Below are 26,680 nucleotides of genomic sequence, written 5' to 3' on the forward strand. Positions count from 1 at the left end.
CCCAATCCCTTCTAATGGATGCTCCTTTCCAATCTGTGCCAAAAAATGCAGGGGGGTGAGGCCTGCACTTGAGCAATAGGCCCAGCTGTGGTGTGTGCCATGCTGCTGGAGAGAGGAACAGCAGGATGGGTGCATTGGTGCTGACATGTTGATGGAGGCTGAGTGGTGGTGCAAGCAAAACTCATCTCTGCTCTGATGACAATAAATGAAAATTGTTCTGATTTACCCGTTTATTGGGCTTGTTATTTTTGTTGCTTTTTTTTTTTTCCCTGGCAAGAAAGCCCTTAGAAATTGATCCTTGTAACATTTTAGCTGTAAGATGATTTTAAAATTAATCTGTACAACATATTTATTTCTGTTTATGAAACTCTTTCCATGAATTGCATAAAAGGTGCTAGGAAATGCACGGTGAAGGACTGTTCAACTCAAACCATTTAAGCGCCACATTTATTCTGCTCTTAACTGTGATGAATAAAGATTATTTTTAAAAGATGACCCTAGTCTGGAGTAGAACCAACAGTGTTCAGAGAACAGCATAGAGCCTTATGTTGTTATTTTTAAGTGTATTTTAAAATATTAACACACAGCACCTACTGCTCATCCCATGTGTGACAGGAACAATGGTAACTGTTATTTTCACAACAGATTCAAACGTAGCAATATTCAAAATAAAATTTCATGAAACGTTTATCATCACAGCAGAGCTTAAGATGACTAACCTAGACAGCAGCAGTGTACAAAAGTCAGCTCAGAGGTGTCCATTAAAACATACTGTTCATCCAGACAGCAGGTATGTAAGATGGGCCTCAGTTCATTTGGGGATATTAACCAAGACTTAGCAGTGCAGCAGAGCATCGCCTCATGTCACAGTTTTTTTCTTCTCCAGCAGCCATGGTACAAACAAAGCATCAGTTCCCTCACAACAGAGAGCTGAAAGGTTTCAGCATCTCTCACACCCCATTGCCACCTTACCGTATGCTGTCTCTGAGGATGGCTATAGCTGTATGTAGAGCCTCCAGTTTCACTGCAACCCATGCAGGGGGTGATCCTTTCTGCAGCAGCAGCTTCACGGCCTCCACTGCCCCCTCCATTGTGCCTACTGCTGACTTGTACTGCTCCTCAGACGGGGGGTGACACGCTCGTTTTGCCAGAGGCTGCAAATTTAAGTAAGCATTAGACATCTCTAATCCCTTCTAGATGTGATCAGAACCCACCCAAATGCAAGAAACCCTCACAGAGTGGAAAGCTGCAGAGACTCCCTTGTCTCACTCAAGTTCTTTCTGGCTAACAGGCAGAACAGAGCATGCAGCTGTAATATTGAGGTCCAGGACTGCACACAGCCTTTTGTTCCTAGAACACGGAAGGCAGCAAAGGCTGACTTGAACCTCTTCAGATACTTCCTCATTCCCCCAGAAAATTGCAGAAATCTACAATAGAGGCAAGGCAGTTCAAAGAAGTACACATACCTCTCCTGTTGACTCCAGTTCCCCAACCATTTTCATAAAATGTGCACCACAGGTAATCCTTTCTTGTTTCAGGCGTTCTATACGTGCTTCTGTTGTCTCTTCGCCTTGCCTTACCTAGGGAGAAAGCCACAGGAGAGGTAACAAACAATAAGTCATTACCAGCCTTCAGCAGTTCTAATAAGTACCAGAACAATTAGGGAAATAATCCGAATGTGTGAGAGTTTATAGAAGCTGGTCCAAGAAAAAAAGAAAGGAGGAAATAACACAGTGTGATGAAATCACTGTCTTTTTTCATAGGCACCTTATCTGCCCACAACAACAACTGCAACTTTGCCATTTATTCTTTTCTTGAGGGAAACACAAAGCATTTGAAATGAAAATGGAGAAGTACTGGAAGAACACCGTGCATAGAAGTAGCATTTGTTAATCCTCATGATTTAAGCAAATAGAAAAGTTCAACCAGATCACAGTTTAACAGGACAGTTTATTAACTTACACTTGGCTATTTAATCTGCCTGTAGATGATGGCATGGACACAGTCATAGCCAAAACCTACAGGAGTATGGCAGTGAAGCCAGGCTCATAAATCATGGATATGTGCAACATCAACTAAGAAAGCAGTAAGCTGATTCAACAACATACCTTAGCCATAAAATTAACAACTTTATTCTTAATTTCTTCAGAATCAAGGCACTGAGGAACAACATCTTCATGGATTGTTTCCTGCCAGAAATGTTGGGTAATAGATCTTTAGTAGTTTAGTTTCATATTAAGAAAGAAATACACAAAGAAAAACGTTTCCATGACAATATCAGAAGAATTCTCTGGTGACAAAGTATTTTAAACAACCTTCTTTGTTGCAATCAATCTAAGCAACCAACGTTTCATTTTCATTCACTTCTAGCTCCTGAAATCACAGGTAACTGCATGAGGAGTTTGACCTATGTGCAATAGCATTTGTAACTGAAATCCTGTATTTTCAGTGAAGAGCAGCAAACATTTAAGACACAACAATCCCTGTATGACCAAAGCTATTACATCCAGAGTTCTGCTGTTCTTACCTCTGCAAAGCGTCTGAATGCCTCCAGTGCACGCTGGTGAATCAACCAGGTTTGGTCAGCTAGCAGAGAAGCAAACAAACAGGACAGCTGGGGGACAACTTGCCTCTGGAAAAAGACCAAATATCTATCAATTACTAGCAGTTAATTGTATCTTACCAGAATGATTGATTTATTAAAGGATTGGTCTAAGCTCAAGGCACAGGTTCATGAAATGTGAGAGTGCTACTGCTCTGTTTGGCAACACATTTCTGTAAGGGAGGTGAAATGCTTTCTTAGGGGCTCAGACATCAGCCCTTTCTAACCGCTGAGAAGCAATGAGCAAATAAATAAACCAAGCATCTTACATGCACTCGGGGTGCCAATGAAAAATGAATCTCCAAGATGATTAAGCTGTGGCACATCTGTATGTATTTAACTCAATCTTTTATATTTCAATAGTTGAGCATCTTTTCGCTGAAGTCTAAAGACTAAGTAAAACCACTGTTATTATTACCTGTACTTCTGGTGGTATAAACACCTTCCCCACAGAAGAGAGAAAATCCAGCATTGCTTGACGAACGTGATCGGGGGGATCCATCCGGAGAAGGGAAGACAGCAGGGAAAATACCTGCAGGAAACAAAGCCCAGCAAACAGAATAACAGATGAATGCTGCTCTGTGTAATCATTGAATCTGAGGATGTTGATTTTATGAAGTGGGACTGAAAACAAAAGAAGGTGTGCTATTGCTTGAGGAAAACTAGCGGGGATAAAGACCAAGCCATGGGGTAACTTTGGGATGTCATTAAATCACAAAGAATAAGCTTTTCACGAAGCACATGGCTCATAATTTTTGGTTGTTTTCTTTACCTGGCTAATTAGTTGAGCATCTAATGCTTGGATGAAAAACTCCAGAAGCTGAAGTAATAAACACAACGTCTGCTGGAGACATGGTTCATCTGAGACCTTCAACAGATCACAAGGTATTAGCAAATGCATTATCAGTGTATTTCAGTTTATGGAATAACTACCTAAAGTATTTGCAGTAGCATCCTGAAATTCTTAGCCTAATTACACATTTAAAGCAATACATCATAAGCAGCAGAGAAGATTGAGATAGAAATACAAATACATATTTCTAAGTGGTTGTATTTTTCAAGATCCTTTCCTCAGACTTTTATTAATGATCTTTCTTAAACCCCTTTTCCTTCCTCCACTCACCAATATAAGCAAAATAAAGAGGGTGGCTCTTCGCACCCTCCCTTCCAACATTCGTATACATTGATAAGATCTTCCCAAAAACTTCCATTTCTAGTCTGAACAGTTCCAGCTCCCTAAGCCTCTCCTCACAGGACACACACTCCAGTCCCTTGATCACCTCTGTGGCACTTCACTGGACCCTCTCCAGGAATGCCATCTCTCTCTTGGACTGGGGAGTGCAGCTTCAGGAGTGGCTTCACCAGTGCTGAGAGGAGGGGAAGGATATTGCCTCCCCCAGCCTGCTAGCAACACTCCTCCCAAGAGGCAGTCCAGGCTATTATCAGCCTTCTTTTTCTCAAGGGCACATTGCTGACTCTTCTCAACTCCTTTCCTTTGGGTTTTTTTGTTTTGTTTTGTTTTTGTTTTGTTTTAATCTGGAGTAGTAACTGTGATAATTACTTTTTTTTTGCTTGACTCCAGCTGCAGACATGAATGATTGGGTATATAGTCACAAGGGGGAGATCACCTTACCCCCTGTTCTCAAATATGAGAGGAAAGTTACTAGCTCTGTAGGCTTTCCTGTGCTAACCAGTATCACCATGGGTTTTGTTCACTTTCTAATAGACATTTAACATAGGCCAAATACGTAATTGAGATGAATCAGAATGAAGTATTTCAGACTTCTTGTTAAGCAAGTCTGGCACCGAGTGACAGACGCAGTAAGGAGGAGCCATGCATTTGGGGAAACTCAAACTCCATTTCCTAGCACAAGCCTATCTATTAGGCAAGCCACCTGACAACAGAATCGTGCTTTACAGAAATGGTCTGACCCAAGTAAAACAACTTAGTAACAGACATGCTGTAGCAGCAGCAGCCTCCCACAGACATCATGTTTTCACTGTCAGAATAGTAAATACTCTCACCTGCTTAGCCTGAAGGAAAGTCCAGAACTGACCAAGCACTCCCAAAATAGATGTCCGAAGTTCTGCCTCCAAAGCATCACCAGAAAAATTGCAGGTAACCAGCAAGACAGAAAAGGCAACATTCTAGTAGGAAAAAATGTTGTATAAGTAAAACAAAAACCCCAGCTTCACATTAAGTATCTAAAATGACACCAGATAGCAAGAAGCCTAATGGGCTGTGCCACAGCTGTACAGCACAGCTAATCCACCAACCCCATGGCCAGCAAAGCTTCCAAAGTGAGGAGAACCATCCGTAACTTCTGTGGGATCTCAGATGGTGCTACAGCTGTTAGCTGCACTGCCAGGAGGAAGCTGGCAGCCGGTACTTCACATGGAACCTTCTGGGTTCTTCCACTCCCTGCTTTTGCCAGGGAGACCAGTGAGCACCTTTCAGATTTGATTCCACACAAAACCATCCAGACTTTAGAAGTAGTTTTATAATATGATAAAAACAGGAAATTCTAAAGAAAAGCACATCTGCTCATCCAGAGAGCAAAAAGCAACTAGAGTAACAAATAAACCAAAAGATCTCCACTATCACCCTCAGAGTAAAGGCCCCAGAGGCATTGCACACTGTAAGAAACATTAACATCAGTGTTCTTGATGATGCGTTTGCTGACGAGGTATAGAAAAAAAGCTGTGCAGTAGATAGAAGAAAAAAACTGAGGCAACAGCCACAGCTTCCTCATGGTCAGGTAGCACAGAGTTCATATGCTTTCACAAAGAGAACCAAATCTTCTTTACCACAGGTTGGAGCTCTCCCCAGGCACGCCTGCTGCTCAGCCACCGCCTGCACTGCGCCAGCGCTGCCATGCAGAGCTCCCGTACCACTCGCTTCCCAAGATCAGGGTTCAGGGCTCTGAGGGACACGTGCTGCCACACAGCCAAGTTTTCCACTTCTTCCGGGAGAAATTTGTGAGCAAATTCCACCTGTAAATAAAAATATAAAATTCATTCGTTCATAAAATAATATGAACTAATGGGACCAGAAAAGAATTGAATGACTCAAGAAGCTGTGAAGCCAACAAGGAAAAGAAAATCACAGAATCTCAGAATGGAAGGGACCTCAGGGATCATGAATCTCCAACCCCCCTGTCACATGCAGGGCCACCAACCTCCATTTAATACTAGACCAGGCATAGGAAAACACTTCTTATCTGCTTTATAAATATTATATTAGAAAGTTTTACATGATATAGTTTTCAAGAAAATCCATTTGTTCAGTAAACAGAAAACAAACAAAAAACTCAACAACAAACTACAGAACTGCCACCTCCTTGCCAGAAGTAGGACATCAGAACCATTAAGCTATTTATGCTCTCAGCTACTTGAAGCAATGGCCCCAGATATTAGAAGAGAGATGAAGGATCATAAATGTGCATCACCTTGCTAAATCAACCCCCAAACCATCCCAACAGATTATATCAGAGATCTTGAGAAACTCTCATTCCTGACGAGCAGTACACCAATAGGTTTGCTTGCAGTAATCAGTCTCCTTATTAATAATGAGTCAGTTCTGCTGACATCCATGTAGGCATTAGGAAGAGTCTGAACATTTGCCATGATGATCCTTAAGAGCCTGCTTCTGCAGACTGCTGTTCTTCTTACTCCAGACTACTTTGCAACAAAATTTGAGCCTACTTGTCTTCTCACAAGCAACAGTGATTGAACAGATGATCAGCCACTACTGTCACCCCATGCAGCTGATGCAATCTATCTACACAAGTATATATAAAGAAAAGCTACACGTGTATTCCCAAGTACTGAAATTATTTTAATACTCTTTTTACTATGTTGATTTTCTTGGTATTAGTTACATATTGCAGTATGATTCTTCATCATAATCTCTATTAAATGAATACAAGTGATGACTACAAATTAGATTTTATGTACCTTGTACAATTTCAGTGATAGAAATACAGTTTCAGTAAATTAGGGAGATGTGCTCTTTCCATACTTCAAGAAAGGACTTCACTGACACACTACTGTATGTCACTATCAGAGAAGTGCACCACTATAGAGAAGTGTACGTGCCTGCCTTGCTTTGAAGAGCACATCTGCACTAATTAGGAACTAACACTAACAAATTTACACTAGTGGGCACTCAACATCCTGACATTTCTGAAGGACAGGAGGAAGATACTTCGGACACAGGGCTCTGATTCAGAGCTGTTTATTAAAGGCACAGCTGGTGCTGTACTTGCCTGATGATCTGGAGCCATCAAGAACAGCATGCGCTTCAGCAGCACACCCAAGACTGAGACCTGATGACACTCATTGGGCCACGACTTTATCTGGATTAGGAAAATAGGAAATGAACCTAATTAAATTAAGGAAAAAAATCACCACTCAGCAAATGAATTCTGTACTGAATGTTCCAAGAACTGCTACGTGAGATGACAACAATAACACTCCATAAGACAACGCAGGACACATCAGGAATACTAGCTAGATGGCTTTGTATTTTCACAGTACTGTTTTGCTAATTGTTAGCCCAAAATGAGGAATTAAAGTCATCTCCGTTCTGGATTTGGATAAGAACCATTAAACTCTCCTCTTTGGTGATTTAGAAATTTGCAGTAGAACCAGGATCAGAACCGGTGCTGAATTCCAAACATCACTGATTCTTACCAAGTGAGCAATCACCATACAGTGGTGAGCACACAGTTCAGCTGTTCCATACCTGAAATGTGAAAAAGAGGAAAGTTATATGGAAGTACAGATGAGTCTGTGTTTCCTACACTTGTACAAATTAAATATCATACATCTTGTCTCAGAGATGGCCATTTCTCCTAACACATTTAAGCACAGATAAAATTTACTTGAGAACTGCTCCAGAAAGCAATCAAATAACAGAATTATGTTCTCCTTGAATGAAAATAAAAATGGCTGAGCTATTTCTGTTCCTAATTATCAAATTACTTCTATATTTGAAAATAATTCAATGCTGGGACAAGTTTGTCTTAAAATTCTCTCTCATGTAACAGAACTAACTGGATCTATGGAATCCTGCTTGATTTGTAATAAGAATCTCTTACCGAGAAAGGAAGCACCATGAGTCCATTGCTAGCAGGGATGTGATCATACTAGAACCCAGCACAGCATCCAGCAGAGCGTGCTCCTGAGGAAAAAATGCTCATCTAAATTCAAGCAGAAACAAACTGCAGGCCTACTACTACTATTACTCCATTAATTAGAACAGTAGGATTCTCAGCTCGTCCAATTTGAAATGTTTTAACAGCTGATCCTCACTCTTTCTACTCAGCCACAATATTAACCCAGCAGCTTTAGTTTTGCAAACTTGGAACACGTGCATACATTCATTACAAAGAGCTAAAGGTGCCCCACTTCTCAAAATACTTCATGATGCACATCTCTTTGCAAGGCAACTGCTGTGTGTGTGTGTGTGTGTGTGTGTGTGTGTGTGTGTGTGTGTGTGTGTGTGTATATACAGACATACATTCACATTTAAACAACTGTACTATTTTTTGCCATTTTTACTGGCGCTTTACTTAAACACAAATCAATCCTTTCCTCATAAGTGAAAGCACTGAAGTTTTCTTAACAACTCGGTATCCCCGTGGGAAGAGAACAAGAATTTCCAACACACTAAGGTTCCACAAGAACTTGTACGCAGTTTGATTTTCCCCTTTCCTCACAGGTAACATTTTGTGTGTAACTGCACCTCTGCATTTTGAAGAGCAAGTCAAACCACTTGATACTCAATCATTTCTTCAGCTGCACCATTAGGCATAACTCATTATTTTAAAAATATTATTTTTGCATCACAACAGCTGAAAAGATGATAAGCAACATCAGTCTTACCAGATGAGGAAATTGTGATGGGAGTGTGGAAGCAATGAAGGAGCACAGATGGACACAGACATAATGGTACAGGGTGATGGGGACTGTTGGCTGTCCTGTACTGATCACTTCTGGCAAACAAACAGGGAGAGAAAGCTCGGCAAAACATTGCTGGAAACTCTGGAAAAGAGCTGAGAGAAAAGACAGGCTGGGGGTGGGGGAGTGAGGAGGAAGAGGGGAAGGAAGAAAAACGATAACAGTTGTGTTACAGATAGGCAAGCCCCAAATCCTGCAAACACCATCTCTACTACAGAAGCTTTGTCTTCAACTAGAAACTATGGCAGTAACTTCAGCGCTTTATTTATATGCTAGATTTGTATTTCTGACTACCTTCCTCTTTCACAAGCACTATTTACAAAGACTATTAGAGCATTCAGGCGTAAAAATGCAAGATTTTAACTTAGCAAAGTGTCAACATTATATACATATCTCTTTCTTCGCCCTGGATGTAGTCTAAGTATCATCCCTTTCTTGAAATAAAGAAAGATATTCACAGACCCATGGAATGGCCTGTGTTGAAAAGGATGACAATGATCATCGTATTTCTGATCTTCAGCCCTGAAGCAGAACACCAAGTCTTGTTTTTCCCAGCGTAAGGATGTCAAACTTCACAAATCTGTGAGAGAAACCCTAACAACTGAGCCCCACTGCCTGCGCAGATTGATCCCTCTAGTGAGGAACTACAGTGAAAACATTTTCGGTACCGTTTTCCTGTGTTCCAGAGAGTCTGTACTTCTTCAGGCTGAGAAGACAGCTTGTCCATGATGGTAATCAGAAGGAGACACTGGGGCAGCTGCTGCTCAGCAGGAAGACCTGGAGAATTGGTTTTGAAATGTGCTATTAATCACCCTGGTAAATATATATGGTGCTGAAACTAGCTTTTAAGCAATTGACAGAAGATGAAGAACTGGTGATACAAAGAAGTTCTCAGTAAAACAATCCAAAGTCTCTTATAGACACACTCAGAATAAAAACAATGTTTAATTGTGTTTGAAGTGAAAAATAAATGCAATATTCTTTATCCATTAAAAGCTAAAATACTGTAGTACTGCTGCAAAGAGTTACAATCTATGTGCCTTGTGCTTCCTATCCCCTTGACAGCACTGGATGAGACACTGAGTGCCCAAACTTTTCTCCTGAGTGTGTCATGATAACCACAAGACCACAGCACACACATGGGAGAGAAGCAAGCCCACCCAGCCTACACAGAGAGAAGGAGCAACTGATGCTCACATCATAACTCTCACAATGTTGCACAGCTATCCAGAATTATAACATGCAGGTAAGTGCAGAAACGTTAAAGGTGGTTATGACAAAGATAAGCATCTTCCATTTTGAAGACATTTTGTTTTTCACAGAAAAAAAAAGTATCAGGAGAAATATCTGCCTCAATCAACAGCACAGCATAAAATGGTTATTCTGCTTTAAATGTTAGTGGCAAATATGGAATGAACTCGTGCGAAACAGTACAATTAATAGGATTTGTTAACCAAATTGATTGCAAAGTCATTGTGAGCACTTTGGAAAATATGCATTCAACAGCAATGTGAACTTCTATGCAATTCATCTGAACTAGCATTCAGCTGACTATAACACAGTAACAACAAAAGAAACGGTGCAAGCAAGCCAGTACAGAATGTGGTCCAGAATGTCACCATACAAATTCTGGCCCCTTACACATGGCTGCATAGCACTGCACTGATGGTAGCTGTGTTTTAAACACACCTGAAGTGTCCCTTAGCACTTGCTCCATGAAAGGGCTAAAGGGAAGAAGCTGACTGACGAGAGGATCTAGAGCCACAAGAAAAACCCGCGATATTTCATCTTGATGTACCTCTGGGATCGCTGGAGCATAAAGACTGGGAGGAAATTTGCTGAGGAAAGAAGAAAAAACCCAAACATTCTCAGTGGCATTACTTTTCAAAGCAATTACAGAAAAGCCAACTCGTGCTCTCCCTCTTACTGCTATATAAATGAAAGGACTCCTCATTTTTTAATATCTATTACAGCCTGAGAGTTACAACTTTGTATTTAGTCTTTCAGCTCAAAACTCAGCACTGTTCTAAACACTGCAAAGAAAACTTTACGTTCTGTGAGTTTTAAAATGTGTAACACGTTAGAAATACAGACAATGCAACAAACAGAGCAAAACTTTTGAAAGAAAAACGATAAGCTGCTTACAGTTTAGGGAAGGAAATACTTATAAGCATCACATTAATAAAAGCTTTTACTTTAGGTAGAACCAGAGTCCCACTGGGAGCTTTTAAGAGATTGAAAGCTGGGAAAAAAGTCCTAGATGCTCTGAATTTCACTTACCTGTATATCTGAAGGAACAGTTGATGCAACTGTGAGCATAAGTCAGACAGGAAAGGAAGAAATTCCTGCAAAAGTCATTAATTTTGAAAGGTACTTAAATTATAGAACACACAATTAAATGTTCTCTTTCTGTTCTGCTATATTAGTGTGTGAATACTAAGCATGCAAAAACAGATTAAGTTTTAACAATCCACAGCACAAAACAAGTACAGGACCATCCCAGGAATGGCTTATTGTCTAATTACCATGCACATATATACAATTTACTGAAAATAGTGACATTTCTAGACTTGTTTTTACAAAAATAGTAAGAAGAGTTGCAACAGCCATACGTTAAATACTCTGACATACACTGTAAGGCTGTCTCATTCAGTCAGAATGCTAAAAATCAAACTCCCACTCTTACCCCATGGGACAAAGTGGATGCAGAACACACCATCACTGCTTCTCCTAGAGAGCAAAATTATCTCACATACTTTCTAAAAATGGGTCGGTTTACAGCATCTTTTCTACTAATGAGGAAACTTAAACATAGCAACTAAGAGGGGAGGAAATTCGTGTCAGAATTGATATCAGTACAGTAGCATTTTTAACTATTAACACTGCATCCAGACCATTAGACTGTGCTGCGTGTTAAAGTATGCTGGCTTCAATCTGACACCACCAGAGAATTCAAATAATCAAACCTACCTTGGTGTAGTATACCAGGGAATTGGCAAAGAATCTGCACAGTTTGACAGTCTTCTGGAATAGCCTGAGGTCAGTGCCATCCTGTCCAAAAGAGCAGGTCTAAAACTTCAAATACAGACTAACAGGATTCAGAGGAAATTTAAATTGCTAGCAGCACTCAAAACCCATTTCACACTTAACTCTCTGCAAACTCAGCAGCAGTGGGAGACAAACTTCAGAAATCCTCAACATTTTCATATCAATATTCAGAACTGAAATGCTATCTTTTGGTTCGCCTTGGGATTTCATCAGTTTAGGAAATAAACAAAACTCCCATAGAAAATGGTGGAAATTCATTTCCAGTGCCAATACAAATGAAGTCAAGTGGCCTGATTTGCACACAGTTTCAAAAGAAGAAGGTATTCTGCCCACCACACATGAGCTAAAAAGAACATTTAAAAAAAATAATACCCCAGACACAGTGAATTTATCTCGCAGAAGCTCAGTGGCAGCTTTGGAAGCTTTTTAATTCACCTGAATGTCAGACATCTTCATTTCCTCAGCTAGTTGTAAACTGGAGTGAAAAGAAAGCAGAGTATCGTTGCACAGACCGCTGAGGATGTCACTGTGTTTCAGATGGCACTTCAGCAGAGAATGGTGCTTCAGGCTTTGCCTAAAAGAGGAATATAATGAGATGTTTAATTGTCACAAGTGATCACGCACTAAAGTAGAACAAATCCAAACAACTAATTCTTCTATTTGAGCCGATTTATACCACATTAATTTGTGCAATATCCACATTGAAGGGAAACAGACTGAGAGAAAATTGCACTCTTCGTAACCGTGACAGAAGTACAGAGGGCAGGTAGGCTGAAAGCACAAGACAGCACAGTTTAAGTTAGAAACATCTACAAAACTGCACGTCAGAACTCTTTAAGACTATTTATTCAACAAAGCTTTTTCAGATGCTCAAGTCAAGCTTCTATCACTTCTTCATGGATGATTCCTGTTTTCACTGACGGTGCATTGAATTCTACTTACTAGCTAAATTTTCAAAGAAATTGAGTTATCTAATCTCCATTTCATTCGAAACTCTGAACACGAAGCTAGTGAAACTCTGGTTATGTAGAACTACGGCTCAGATTGCAATAAAATTCAGGATTTTTTAGACATACTTGATTATGAACTTCCATGTATTGGCATGAAGAGCATGGTCCATATTGGAAATGACAGAGCAGATCTCCAGCACGGTGTGAATTACTATGAAAGAAATAAGAATAGCAACAACTGAATTCAAGCAGTCATAATTTCACAGACAGCACCGCACTGATGCTAAATCAGGAGAATGGCTCAGTTCTTAGGGCTGTCCCTTTCAAGCAAACACATTCAACATTCCCCATCTCACACACAGGGTTTCAAGCAGCAAAACGCTGCCTTCCGAAGGGCTGGTCAGGACTGCAGGAACTGAACTCAGAACCATGCTTAAAGATTCAAACATTCTTTCCATAGAGAAAAAAGAAAAAAAAGACTGAGCAAAACTAACAACCTTTAGATCCACTTGTACCTGACACCATATCTGTGATGTCATCTTCAGTAGATGCAGACCCCACAGAAATCTGATCAAACAGTTCCATTAGCTGTTTCTGAAGAGAATAAGTTTCCTTGAACACAGCTTGCAGGAGGTCAGAAATCAAGTGCAGATGCCCACAGTACACTGATTCGCTATCCTATAGGAAATGGGGAAGACAAGGTTAAAAAAAAAGTTCAGGAATCACAGACTGACCTTTCAAAAAGAACAAAGCATAGATGTACATGCTTCTACTCAATACTCAGCTAGATCTGTAGTTTCTGATACCAACACCTGCTTGCTAAATATGAAATGCTATTCACCTGCACAGCCTAATCAACAGCTAGTGAAGTCTGTCTGGCTCTGGTGAGTTCAGTTGGCTTTGGATTAGCATTTGATTCATGAATCTCAGATCATATTTCTGAACACAACAGTATAGCTGTAGAACAAAGAAAGCAGCATTCCAAACATTTCCCAAAACTTCAGAATTAAAATTGTTACATAAAAGGTATGGCACCTGAGTTCAAATCTGGCTGTAAATGGTCCGCAAACAAAACAAAAAGTGGTGAAAGTGAAGGCTCACCAAAAGTTGTTGTGTCCTTACAATAACCTCGTTTCATATTGGCTGTTTAAGTGGGAATTACTGTTGCATCTAAAAACTGATACATGTTACTCCTTGTAACTAATAAGAGGGTTTTCATTTCAACTTCCAATCCACTTTGGAACACGCATATAAATAAGGCAAGCAGCACCATTTTCATGACCCTTTGTAGCTCTGAAAACTCCTGCAGCTATCAGAAGTGCACAGATATCACAGCCTACATTCATAAGCAGAGCTTATGTTCAACTGACACTGATGCAAAATTTGGAAATAGGAGGGCCTATGCCTGCCACTACCAGGTACAAATTGGTGGGCAGACAGATGAAAAATAACTTTTGTACTTGTACATGCTGTAAATGATTTAATAGCAATAGAAATAAATCCTACAGCAACATTATTTTGAAACAGGATCTTCTTATAAAGGGATCATCTCCCAGAAAACAATCAGTCAGACAATTTTTCTCCTTCTAACACAGGCCTACCTTGCAGTGTGTAAATGTGTTCTTTATGACATAAAGAACAGAGGATGGCAGGGTGCGGATACTCTCCAAGGGCACACAGTCTTGCAGTGTACAGATGTATCGTACACAACTGGTCAGAGTTTCCAGGAGTTGCACTACAGTCTTAAATCAAGAAGAAACAACCATAATTAATGCTTTCCAACTCCTGTACAAACTTCAGAAGCATTTTTTCTTAGCAGAATTGCTCCTAGATTTTATGACATTCAAAGTTCACCGCTATTTGCATCAATAAGTAGTTTGTTAAAGACGAATATAGGTCTACAAAATATCAACAAATTCAATGCTTTTTCTGATACCACTCCCCACTTCTTTTTGCTACTGTTCTCTACTTTGAAAACATCTTAACTCCTAAATGGCTGTAATAATAATTGCCACATTTAGTCTTTAAATATGGAGAATCACACTCAATTTGCATTAGAAACTATGCAAAATTTGATATTTTCTTTACATTCTGATCAACATCACAGGCTAAACACAGTCAAATAATTCATAAAATTTTAACTGAACTTCAATTGAAGTGATGTTTGGATTACATTTTTGCCAGCTAGTTAGCAGACAGCATAAACACTCAAAAAAACCCAGTTAATTTATTAGGTAAAACCTAAGCATAATGGACTTGCCTGTAAAAGATTCCTTACAGTACTGCGTAACTCTGTATTCTGGTCAGTTAATCCTTTGGCTTCACTGGAGAGTTCATACATTAATTTATCATATAACCGTAGAGTCTGTCAGGAAAAAAATTCACATAGTTTAAATATTTTATTTATAAACATGCACATAATAAATAGCAACACCTGCGTGCTCCCTTGGACAGGAGTCAGAGACTACCAAGATAACTCACGGGAGAAAACGATGCTTTCTAGAACATAAATTGTAAACAAAATGATATACCAAGATGTGAAAACCATCTGTTCTTCCCAAATTATAGACAGTTGCCAGGCAAATGCAGGGTATGGCACGGTAATCCTTGTTCAGGAGATGCATGCTATGAGCTACTTTTCTTGTACCTCTAAAATTTGCTACAGGACACTCAGGAAAGGAAATGGAAATCAACTGGGCATTTTTACAGGCTTGCTAAAATATACAAGATGAGGCCTGAACCTTTAGTTGGCATTTCAGCACCACTTTAACACCATTAAGATACATGTATAATACAACCACAGCACAAAATACCATTTAATCAAAAACAGAACATATGTTAGATCAATATTGCCTAAAGGCTTATTCAAAATATTACTCACAAATATGACAAAAATTATTTGTGATAGGAGTACTGGGTTCTTCAGCTTATTTATCACGAAAGCTGGCCTCAAAGTAAAATTCCCCACCTTGGTTGCTCTATACAAAGCCCAACATTCTCAAAAAAAGAAGAAAAAAAAAAAAAGCAATTCTATTATTAAATAGAGAAAATAAGACACTATTCAATCCTCTCCCCACTGTATAGAATGGTAAAAATCACATAAGTAATCCAGCAACACTGTTAAACTTTTAACAGTCAAATATTTATTTCAAGCTTTGCATGCGAAGTAATGATGCTTTGCTGAGCCCTCAAAAGAAGAACCAATGCATTGTAAGCAGGTTTTCAGTACTGTACTGACAGAAAACGTCACGTTCAATTGAAGGTGGCATACCTTAGGTAATACTTTAGAGAAAAACGTTTCTTCCAAATCTCCAAGGCTGATATGAGGCAAAAACATTTCAGTCAGGATCCTCAAAACACCTGCAAAGCAAAACATTTCCAAAACATTATTGAAAACCATGTGATTATCAGAAATACTAGGTACTGAACAGAGGGAAAAAAGAACTCCATGGAACAGAAACAGATCAGACATCCGATTCTGAGAGAAGAAATGTAACGTGTCACTTATTACGTATGTCACGTTAGCTGAAAAAAAAACACTAATAATAATAGCTCCGACATGCACAGAACCATCAGCAACAGCATCACACTGGACTATACTTGGTTGAAGGCTGAGTACAGTTGTTTACCCATAGCCTGGCACCTAGATACAACTGGAAACTTCCATATTCTTAATCTCAGATAGTTACAACAGTTTGATGTGCTGGCTAACACTGACACATAGCTGAGCAGTGAATGTTAGCAAGAGTCCTAAACAGCTGCATCTCAATATTTTTTGATCACAGAAGTAGGTGGTAGGGTTTGGCCACCTGTGAGATAACAGCCAGCACCACAAAAAGCATCACCTCCCCCTTTCAAGAGCCTAAAAATCATAAATAGAGGCAAAGAAAAAACAGCCTTACATGCACATCTTATGAGACTTTATGAAGCTGTGTGTGTGATTCCTGTAATGTACAAAGTGCAGGATTGGTCAGGACCATGACAGAAAAGTCACAGGTGAGAGCAGAGCTCATTAACTCACGCAGAACTTATACGTGCAACACAATAAGCCTTAGCATAAAGACAACCAGCTGCCTGCTACTTACGGATGTGCTCAGTCCAGTCTTCGGACTCTTGATACATAGAGTAAAAGCATTAAGGAAACTCAGGATCTGCAGTAAGACTGTATTAAGGCATTAGCAGAAGCAGAACCCCACAAACCGAAGGGATGCTCCATAACCAGCACAGGTGCTCAGCATATCAGAACACTTCTGTGTCCTGGGAGCATGCTTTGTATGCCATGATTATGGTTGTTTTTTTTTTTTAATTTTCTGGGGGATGGGAAGGAACAGGGGCAATTACTAAAAGCTCTCCAGGAGCCACACGCTATTTCTCGCCTTTATTTTGGTGAAGTTCAGCTCTCACTTCCAGCAAAACCCCACACCCACCCACAGGCTTACATGCTTCAACTGCGCGGAGCAGCCCCACCATTTCAGGGTACCCCGTGTGGGTTCCCCCGGCTCCCCCTACCGCAGTCCCGCCCCCCTCCCACCCTTCAGGAAGGATATGAGGAGCCGGGGCAGGACGGCGGGCAGCTCCCTGCGGCACAGTTCCCAGTCCCAGCCGCCCAGCTCCCGCAGGAGCACCTCGGGGTCGGTCTGAGACATGGCACGACACGCTCCGCTCCCCTCAGCGGTGGCGGGAAAACTCAACTCGGCGCCGCGTTCCCAGCAGCCTCTGCGGCCGCGGGGCCGCTGCGTACGTATTCTACGCCCCCTTGTCTCCCAGCGGTGCGCATGCGCATATGGAAGCGGAAGGCCAACCACGCGTGCCAGGCGGAGGGGGACTGAGCGCTGCAGCTTGTGGTGGGTGTAGGGAGCGGGCCCCCGGGGGAACGGGTGCGTAAAATGCGTTTAGAAGTTTTCCTCTCTTTAAAAAAAAGAGAAAATTAGGATGTTGCTACCAGTTTGCTGGCGTTAACGTTCTGGCAGTTTGATACTGTGTAAAAATGCTTGCTCTGTTTGCAGGAATCATTCGCTTGATTCATTGGCAAAGCAGCGGGTATGCTGCCCACCGAGCGCTCGTTTCCACAGCGATAAGTGCCTGAAAACATCCTCTAAAAGAGAAATACATCAGCGCTGCTTTTAGATGAGTACTTCTGGCGACTTCCCAGTCTGTTAATCCTGAGAATGGATTTTCGATTTAATTTTTTTCCTGATGAAGATGAAAGCAAAGAGCCCAATGCTCAGAATGAGACAGAGCCCTGTTCTCCAACACACAAACACCCAGAGACGAGGCTGCCAGAGAAAAAAGTCTGCATCAAAGCTGCTAAGGAGCACTATATCCCTGCAGATGTCAGTAAGGTACTGGAAAATAAAGTCCTGGAAACAGTATCAGGGCTGTGCTATGTAAATATGTCTGTCGTGGAATTGACATGCCAAGATGGCACCCATGAAGAAGATATTGTGTCAAAAAGTGTTTCTTCTCACTCTGATCTCATCCCAGGAGTCTATGAGGGAGGACTGAAAATCTGGGAGTGCACCTACGATCTGATGGATTTCCTTTCTGAAGCCAAAATCCAGTTTGCCAACAAGACAGTGCTGGATCTTGGGTGCGGGGCTGGACTGCTGGGAATAGTCGCCTTAAAGGGAAATGCTGAGAAAGTCCACTTTCAGGACTACAACAGCACAGTGATTGAGGAAATAACCATGCCTAATGTGGTGGCTAACTGTATAAATGATGGCAGTAAGGCTGACAGCGAAGATGACAGAAAGAATATTAAGCCTCCTTCAAAGAAGCGCAAGAAATCAGAGTGCCTGCCTGACAAGCTCACCAAGTGCAGGTTTTTCTCTGGAGGGTGGTCTGAAATCAGCCAGCTCCTGTTAAGCAGCAGCAAGCCCTGTTCAAAATACGATCTAATTCTCACGTCTGAGACCATCTATAACCCCGACTATTACGGTGCTTTGCACGATACGCTGGCTCAGCTGTTGGCTAAAAATGGCCGTGTGTATTTGGCAAGCAAAGTGCATTATTTTGGGGTCGGTGGGGGTACCTACCTCTTTGAAAAATTCCTCGAGGAGAGGAAGGTGTTTAAGAGCAGCATAGTGAAAGAAGTTGAGGAAGGGCTAAAGCGCTTTATTTTAGAAATAGCCTTTAAAGACTCCACTTAACATGAATTCCAGCAGTGCTCCAAAATTATCTTGATAAAGACAAAATATTTTTATCCTCATACGTATTTTTAAATTTTACTGGGTTATTCAAAATGGATGAGTTAATGCTGTTCTTTTCTAGCTATTGAAAATATTTTGACAAATTCTGATGCTTGACTGAAGGACTCTTCTGATTCTGGTAGAAAAGTATAGTCCTGCATAAAGTATCATCTCTTCAGCCCATTTTGTTACTTGTATGTGTTTAAAAATAAAGCAAGTCACTGTTCCCAGTCTCCCTCTCACATTCCTTGGCAGTGCCAGCACAGCCTGAGGGCGATCATTTAGCTCCCTAATATAGGGCAAGTAGTTCTTAAGGGCCAGGCTCCCATCTCAGCTATGATTTAACTGCAGCAACAAGTTTCAGAATCAGCTGCATACCTGTGCGCTCTGCTGCTTTGCCACCAGAGGGGGATGTGATTGTATTTATCGTTGTATTCTAACCATCTGTACTACTTCCTTTTCTAAGACTTTCGCAGATACTAACTGCCCACATGGTATGGCCCGTTTTCCAAACTTGCCTTCTTCCATTACTGTAATTTCAGGCTACTGGGGGCACTGCTGAACACTATCATAACTCTTCAATCTTCTAAGCAGTTGGGCAGGGCAGCAAACTTTCAGAAAAGTCTGCTTACAAGTCACTCTTCTGCGTCCTAGGCTGAAGATGCTCACAGTGGGACAAGACTATGTTGCTCAAGAAATTATATAAGAAAAACTGCAAACAAAATGAGAGAACTACAAAATCCAGTCCCAAGTGTTTGGAATCACCAACAACTCACAAAGAAAATAACATTGTATAATTATTTTGGACAGAAAGCTATTACACAACTGTACCAGGTACATCAATCTTACCTCTTGTCAGCACACGCTGCTTTACTGCAGCAATAATGCTTTGGGTGTCCTTGCAAAAATAAAAACTTAAGAGATAGTCAACCATTACAGTAAGCTGGGTAAAGGGAGACTGTATAAACTCGAGGCCGAAAAGACTGTCTGAGAAGATGGAAAAGGAATCACTACAATAGTGATTTCAGTCACATAGTATTACGTAAGTTCCTGTCATTTCTGCGTATGAAAGCCAACTGGAGGTTCCTATTTTGACCATGTTGCTATTAAGATAGCCATAGAGGATTTCCCATACTTCATTGAAGAGTCTTAACTAGAATTGTTTATGGAACAAAAATAAGTAGACTACTTAAATGGATGCTTAGGACACTACTGAAGTGCTCTCTCATAGCAGAGAGGGAAAAAAGCAGTCACTTGATGCTAAGGCTGTGACTGCACTGCAACCTGCCAAAGACAGACAGATGCTGACTGTGAACAGGGGAACAGAAAAAAAGATTTAGCCCTGGCACAGGTCAGTGAAATACTGTTAACAGTTCTTTGTCAAAAATGGAAAGTTGGAACACCACTACTACTTGCTATTTTATATACCTCAGCCTGAAGACAAATCATTGCTGGCACATGCTGACTGGCCACCTGCTAGGCGCTGTTTCAGAGAATGGTACCTAAAGCAACAAAAAAAAAATAATCTTGACTTCCTATGACAATGAATATAGTTAAGAACAAGAATCTCATGTATTTACAGTGAATAAAGAAGGCACTAAACAATTGTAATGATTCCTCTTGAAAATATTCCTTGATCAAACTCACCCTGTCTCAGGCTTAATAACATTCCTTTGTTCAGCATCCTCATTTTATTCGTGGATTGCTCAAGCAGCTCAGTTTTCATGCAAATACAGAATCAGATCTTTTAGGAATTTCAAGTGAAGACTGCTAGAGCCACAATCACACAGTGATTGCACACCTACAAAAAAGGAAACCCAACACATTGTAATTAAGTTCCCATTTTAGAATGATAAGAGAATCAGTATAGGATATTTTTCTCAGGTGAAATCAGCATTGAGATTTCCATAACTTCAGATGAGTTCTGTTCTGCTTTTAGAAGTCAGCAGACACACCGAGAGGAAGCAGAATTCAACTCTTAATTTTGTGAGCTCATTGTTCTGTTGCTGTTTCAGCATCAGTAAAAGTGTTGTTCCTAGATCAGGAAAGCCAGTAAGACTTTTCTACTTGCTAAATCATCATTGCCCTTGTGACCAGTTTCCTGCTTCTTTTCATGATCTGGAATTAAAAAAATCTTCGTCTTAACTTCTAAGACTTATTATTGGTAGGGCAAACAGCATTTTTCCAAGTTAAATTACGTTAGAAAATAATAGAATTTGGAGGACCCTCAAAGCCCCCTTTTTATAATGTAAACCATTGTATCAAGCCCAATTTCTTTATTACGAAACAAAGAGGTCAATTGGCAACTCAATTTTCAGCTCAAGTCTCTCCTTTTCTCCCCTGCCCCATCCCCATACTTTTTGAGAGTCACTGCAGTAAGAAATCCTGTATAAACTATGTCTTTCTCGTAAGTACTGTAGTGAGAAACATTAAAGTCTGTCATAAAGCGTTTCAGGAAATTAAATTTAAAAGCCTGTTTATTTTAACATGCGCTACCCTTAGCTGATGACTTCCTCCTGAAGACCATCTGATGGTTTTGGGAAAGGACAACGCCAAAAAAAAAAATAAATCAGTTTTGTATACTGGCACCAACTAAACAGCATCCGTTACAGTTATTTCACTGAATGTTAGGGGAAAAAAAGCCCAGAGGAAAATAGAAGCGGGAAGTGCTCAAGCTGCAGATTAGTGACATGCATGCTATTCTTGGTTACTGAGTACCAGGCATACAATCACTTTCTGAAGTTGTTTTGTTTTTTTTTTGCACAAAGCAATGATTTGCAAATTAAGAAATACCTGGGGATTATTTAACTGTACTATAAATTAAAGGAGAGTCCAGTATTCCGGATTCATGATAACATACATTCCATTCTATTTATTGAAGCACAACTCACAGAAAGTTTCCAGATTTGAACTGCTTGTCACATTCATAAGTAGCCAATTTATTTCTTGTCATCTGACCATGTAATTTCATAATCTGTGTACACTTTTTTCAGTATCTCTACAGTCACCGAATGATCTGCTTTTCCATAGCCCTGCAAGAAAGAGCAAGAGTTTATTAGACAAGTGCAGAAAGCGACTCCACAGGACCATTCAATTGCTGTCAACACACGTTATTCAGTTACAGCTTGATACTGCAAGTAGCTCAAATAAAAATTAGAAATAAATGCACATTCTAAAAAAAGTTGCTCTTGCAATATAGCACTTCATTTTTCTATTATCATCTCCAATTTCCCCCAACCCAATTTGCAGAAAATAAATGAGTCAATCTCCAGTAACAGGATGCATTTTATACACCACGATTTCTCTAACAAAAAGCTTACTTTAAAACACTCCCAATCCCTCAGCCACTCTATTTACTGAATGTTCTTTTTAAACTACTGACTGTATTGACCCACATCAACATATGAGCCTACAAGCATCTGCTGCAGCTCAGCTGAAGGAAAACAGAACAGGAAGCCATGTGTGAACATCTGAGTACTATTCTAGTCACCAAAGGGACCAAGGTCTTTACTTGTTATCTCTCTGGCATAATTTCATACACAAATAATCTTCAGCACTACAACTCTAAAAACTAAAGCATCATCAGACTTATCTCATTTTTAACTCTCTTTAAATCATTTATCACAGTTTCAGTCTTTCACTGAAATTGAAGAGTTGTGATACAAGGTGCGCTTCCATCGTTTTGACTGCCTGAAGTTACTAATCTTGATTTCTTATTTCAGAACTGCAAGTAAGTTGTCACCTGTCAAAGACTTCAGTCTACTGATAAAAACCTGTTATTTCCACCTTACTGCCTTTTTCCAGTAATATTCAGTGAAACCCATTTAACTCAGACTGAAAAAACTTCAAGATTGCTTGAGCAATTCATACAAAACACAATAATTCATCACTGGCTCTATCTCTGAAGGAACAGCTTAAGTAAACTAGCATTTAAGCTGCACAAATTGAATTGAAGCATTAGAAAATGCATCAGACTCTTCAAACTACCAGATAATGGAGCTCTATATAAAAAAATACTGCTGGTTTATACTTTTCATTTTACATCACAATTCTACAGATCACTCTTGCTTTGGTAACTGCTTTGAAGACCCCCATTCAGCTTTGCAAATAACAACACAGCATCTACTTTAAAAGAATCAGTTTCTCTGGTCTTCATAATAATAATAAAAATAAAATAAAAAAAAAGATAATCTTCTTTAAGAGTCTGACAGCAAATCTCCAAGTGAAAAAAAGCATCAGAATGATTTCTATACCAACTTCTGACCTACAGCTGAAGTCTTTCAAATCTCCAGGTCTCTACTCAACAGATGCCCTCCTGGTAGTAAAACTCTGCTTTCATCTTGTGCTCATCCGTATGTTTCAAGGTACCAAAAAGAATCACAAAAAAAAAAAAAAAAAAGCACTTTCCATTGGCAGTGTGTTTCAAGTGCTAACTGCTACTTCTAACAGTAAATTGGCAGCTAAATTAGTAAGGCAGGTGTCAAACCTCACCTAACAATGCAATGATGATAGGCATTCACAATCAAGAGACTTGAGTAGAGCAAGTATTATCCACTGTCTTCTCTCCCTAGCACAAATCCTATAGCAGTGAGTTTTTTCACGTGATTCCAGCTGGCAAGAGTCAAAGAATCATAGAAACAGCAAGCATCTGGGATGGAAGAGCCAGAGATGCAGAGATAGCAGAACCAGAGAACCATGGAATGGCTTGTGTTGCAAGGGACAACAAAGCCCATCCAGTTCCAATCCCTGCCAATGGGCCAGTTACCCCTACAGATCAGGCTGCTCCATTCAGCCTGGCCTTGGGCACTTCCAGGGATGAGGCACCCATAGCTTCTCTGTGCAGCATGTCCCAGCACCTCATCACCCTTTGCACGAAGAACTTTTTCCTAAAACCTAATCTGTATCTTCCTTCTTTTAAAACCATTCCTTCTCATCATCTTAGAACAAAAGCAACAGTAACATTTAACAACAGTTAAGCAATAGGGACTAGGCCTTGAACGTGTTATCAGGTTAAGGTTAGCAGATTTGAAATAGTTCTATCAGATCAGCTGAATTTTTTTTAAATGTAAAGCGATGACTATTCTGTTCTCATCTACATTAAAAGCAAAGAACCTTTGCTCACAGCATTACTACAGAAGCAGCTATACTGCATCACAGAGCAACACAAGAAACAGACTATGGTACATTCCCTCAATTCAAGAAATCACCACTGAAGTTTCTTTATGAGAAGACTCAGTAACTTGCACAGAACAGAAACGCTCAGGTTTCCACACGCAGAGCCACTTTTATTCTCACAAAAACAGATCTGTGCACAGCTGTACCTTCGCTCACCGAACACCCAGCCCACCCACACTGGGTGCGCCCTTCTCACACACACAGACTGTTCACAACCCAGCTGGTCAACTGCCAGCCAACGTTTCTATAGCCAAAGATCACACTGAATCGTGACCCCGTGGCTATAACAAGGCTATTCCTCCTCTGTCACTAAGTCTGTGAGCCAGGAAACGCTGATTTCCACTTTTAGCCTTGTTTGTAGCTATCATTCCACATTATCTGCTCCTTTGGCTTTGGTCTCCTGCCCTTAAAGCAGTGTTTTCCCCACAGGGGAGCCAGGCAACATTCCCAGGGCACATTTATGCTCTGATTTGTTACCACACTTACTTATTACAAAACAAAACCTCTAGAACAACGGAGATGGAAAGGAATACAAGAGGCACTTACTGTAGACAGCCCAAACACCCTAATTTTCTTCTCTTTGCTATTATGATCAATTTTCCCTCCTCCAAGGCACTTGCACTCGTATCCCAGCTTTTCCATCTCAGGATTTACTTTCTCAAAGATGTGATCTGTACAAGGAGAACAGAGCCATCAGAGCCCTATAACTAGGACTGTCAGCTATTCGCAACCAGTTTTCCCTCCGAGCCGAAGGGGGGTTTCTCTTGTCAGACGGGCACGAGCAGTAATTAAGGCTGTATGGCGAGCATAGCGGGACAAACGCGGTTTGAGGCGCTTCGAAATGGCGGGTGAGAGAGGAGCCGGGACGCACGGCGCTCCCCGCCTCAGAGCCCCGCTCCCGCCCGGCACGCACTGTGGAACTCGGCCGCCTTGGTGCCGCGCACGATGTCGCGCTGCTCCCCGCCGCCAGGCCGCTGCAGCCGCACCAGGATGTACTTGAACGTGCCATCAGGATCGATCTCCACGTCCCGCACAGCCGCCATGGCAGCCCCACAACCCGGGAGTGAACGTAGGGTTCGGCGGGCGGGGCGGCCGCGTGTAGCACCGCCCAGCGGCTCGTCCCGAGCGCGTCATTATTAACGCAAGTTTCCGAAGCGTACCACAAACAAAACTATTAGCGAAGCAGAGGCGATCGTAGAACCGCAGAATGGTGGGGTTGGAAAGGACCTAAAAGATCACTGAGCTCCACTCCTGCCGTGGGCTCTGGCTGCCCAGGGCACCTCCAGGAATGGGGCACCCACAGCTCTGGGCGGCTCCGCCAGCTCCTCACCACCGAGTGAAGAGTTCCCTCACCTCCATCTCCCCTCTTGTAGTTTAACGCCATTCCGCCTTCTCCTGTCACAATCAGATTGTGTAAAAAGTTGCTCCGAGAAGAGTACCAGCTGAGCACAATATTGGAGATGCTTCACAGGATGAATTTGGTTTTTATACGAGAAGCTGTCTTATGGTTTTTTTGGTTCTTAGGGCAAATTGTTAACTGAGCTACTTTCTGAAATCTCAGTGAAGATTTGTAATGTTATTTTAGAAACAACTTTTAGTTACCTTTTTGGGTACAGGATAGCATAATTACTGTGAGGAAAGAAGTAAATGACCAAAATGCTGATAAACCAAGCCAAATTCCTGCTAATTAAACCTCAGAGAGTGAGAATGTGAGGAAGGGCTATAATTAGGAGGCCAAGCCTGCCATCTTTGCTGTCTTGCATGGACAAAGTGTGGCAGGGAATGTGACAAAATCTGTCTCGGTGAGGTGCGTTACAGAATCATTAAGGTTGGAAAAGACCTCTCAGATCATCTAGTCCAGCTGTCAAACCAGTCACCACCATGTTCAATAACCATGTTGACACGCAGATGTAAAGCAAAATCACTTATGCAAACCATTGGTCTGACACCTGCAAGATCATAGACTTATGCAGACACAACAGGAGCCTTGTAGGAAGAACCAGGATGTAATCCAGTCAGCACCAGTACTGTGGTCTCAAAAACCACTGAGCAAGCCAAAGGTGAGAAGTACACCAGGAAGCCTTCATGAGGAAGAGTTGGAGAAGGGTGCCAGGATGACCAGAGAGCAGCATGCATGTGCCCAGAGGTGGGACATAGTATAATGATTTCCCTAAACTAATAGAAATATTATGATGAGTTATTGGGACTCGTAAGCAAGCTCAAACCACCTTTTGTGTAATCCGATGCATATGTATGATTTTGTATATTAAATAGGTGACAAATAGGCGGTTTGGTGTGCAAGTTATGAGGAGTAATTCCCCTCGCACCTGGTGCCATAATAAACATACCTGCTTTATAACCTTATGTGGGTTATAGAGTTTGATTCTGCACATCAATTTTGGCGAGCCAGGAAGGAGGCACTCTGTTCGACCAGCTGGAGGGAGGGGAACCCATTGGTACACCCCAAGATTTCTCAGAAGTACTCCCTCCCCTTACCTGAACACTGTAGGAACAGGCAAGAACTATCAGCGGACCAGGTAGGTTTAGATTGGAGGGGAACCTGTAAGTCATGAGGAGATGTCCTACAAGAGGTGTGGAAGAGCAGGGAATATTGAGTAAGAAACCAGGAATATAAATGAAGTAATGGGACCAGTTATCATAATTGAGTATTCTAATTGTCAGACCAAGAGCTGGATGTTTGTAGAAGTTGAAGAACTGTATTGCTTGACTTGTGGGTCTTGAAGGGAGTGGGA

General features: G+C 41.1%; 3 protein-coding genes across 7 annotated transcripts; 1 reads left to right on the forward strand and 2 right to left on the reverse strand.

Moving 5' to 3' along the window:
- Positions 1-15: 15 nt before the first annotated feature.
- On the reverse strand, positions 16-17,339 carry C5H1orf112 (chromosome 5 C1orf112 homolog). 2 transcript variants are annotated; one of them, XM_048945608.1, is made up of 25 exons: positions 17,112-17,339; positions 16,650-16,689; positions 15,836-15,924; positions 14,825-14,929; positions 14,166-14,306; positions 13,080-13,242; positions 12,691-12,775; positions 12,050-12,188; positions 11,537-11,617; positions 10,847-10,911; positions 10,256-10,404; positions 9,235-9,343; positions 8,492-8,678; positions 7,705-7,787; positions 7,298-7,349; positions 6,871-6,960; positions 5,411-5,596; positions 4,628-4,750; positions 3,375-3,470; positions 3,021-3,134; positions 2,528-2,632; positions 2,109-2,189; positions 1,467-1,580; positions 973-1,154; positions 16-877 (listed from the first exon to the last, which is right to left on the reverse strand). In XM_048945608.1, exons 1-25 carry the CDS (start codon positions 17,208-17,210, stop codon positions 865-867), a joined length of 2,691 nt encoding a protein of 896 aa, XP_048801565.1. In that variant the 5' UTR covers positions 17,211-17,339; the 3' UTR covers positions 16-864. The 2 variants fall into 2 exon arrangements, with proteins under 2 accessions (XP_048801565.1, XP_048801566.1); XM_048945609.1 differs by lacking the exons at positions 16,650-16,689; positions 17,112-17,339 and adding an exon at positions 16,194-16,212.
- Positions 17,301-19,671, forward strand: METTL18 (methyltransferase like 18). 2 transcript variants are annotated; one of them, XM_048945615.1, is made up of 2 exons: positions 17,301-17,408; positions 17,571-19,671. In XM_048945615.1, the coding sequence occupies exon 2, from the start codon at positions 17,733-17,735 to the stop codon at positions 18,711-18,713; it is 981 nt and encodes a 326-aa protein (XP_048801572.1). In that variant the 5' UTR covers positions 17,301-17,408; positions 17,571-17,732; the 3' UTR covers positions 18,714-19,671. The 2 variants fall into 2 exon arrangements, with proteins under 2 accessions (XP_048801572.1, XP_048801573.1); XM_048945616.1 differs by having other exon boundaries at positions 17,343-17,441.
- A 121-nt stretch (positions 19,672-19,792) lies between these two features.
- Positions 19,793-25,011, reverse strand: LOC125693539 (14 kDa phosphohistidine phosphatase-like). Of its 3 annotated transcripts, XR_007377143.1 has the most exons (5): positions 24,841-25,011; positions 24,474-24,598; positions 21,644-21,784; positions 20,400-20,553; positions 19,793-20,254 (listed from the first exon to the last, which is right to left on the reverse strand). XR_007377143.1 is itself a non-coding variant. In XM_048945618.1 (4 exons), exons 1-3 carry the CDS (start codon positions 24,968-24,970, stop codon positions 21,692-21,694), a joined length of 348 nt encoding a protein of 115 aa, XP_048801575.1. In that variant the 5' UTR covers positions 24,971-25,011; the 3' UTR covers positions 19,793-20,553; positions 21,644-21,691. The 3 variants fall into 3 exon arrangements, 2 of the variants coding, with proteins under 2 accessions (XP_048801575.1, XP_048801574.1); XM_048945618.1 differs by having other exon boundaries at positions 19,793-20,553; XM_048945617.1 differs by lacking the exons at positions 19,793-20,254; positions 20,400-20,553 and having other exon boundaries at positions 21,598-21,784.
- Positions 25,012-26,680: the final 1,669 nt, after the last annotated feature.

Source organism: Lagopus muta, chromosome 5 (genome assembly GCF_023343835.1).
Source record: "Lagopus muta isolate bLagMut1 chromosome 5, bLagMut1 primary, whole genome shotgun sequence".
Lineage (NCBI taxonomy): Eukaryota > Metazoa > Chordata > Aves > Galliformes > Phasianidae > Lagopus > Lagopus muta.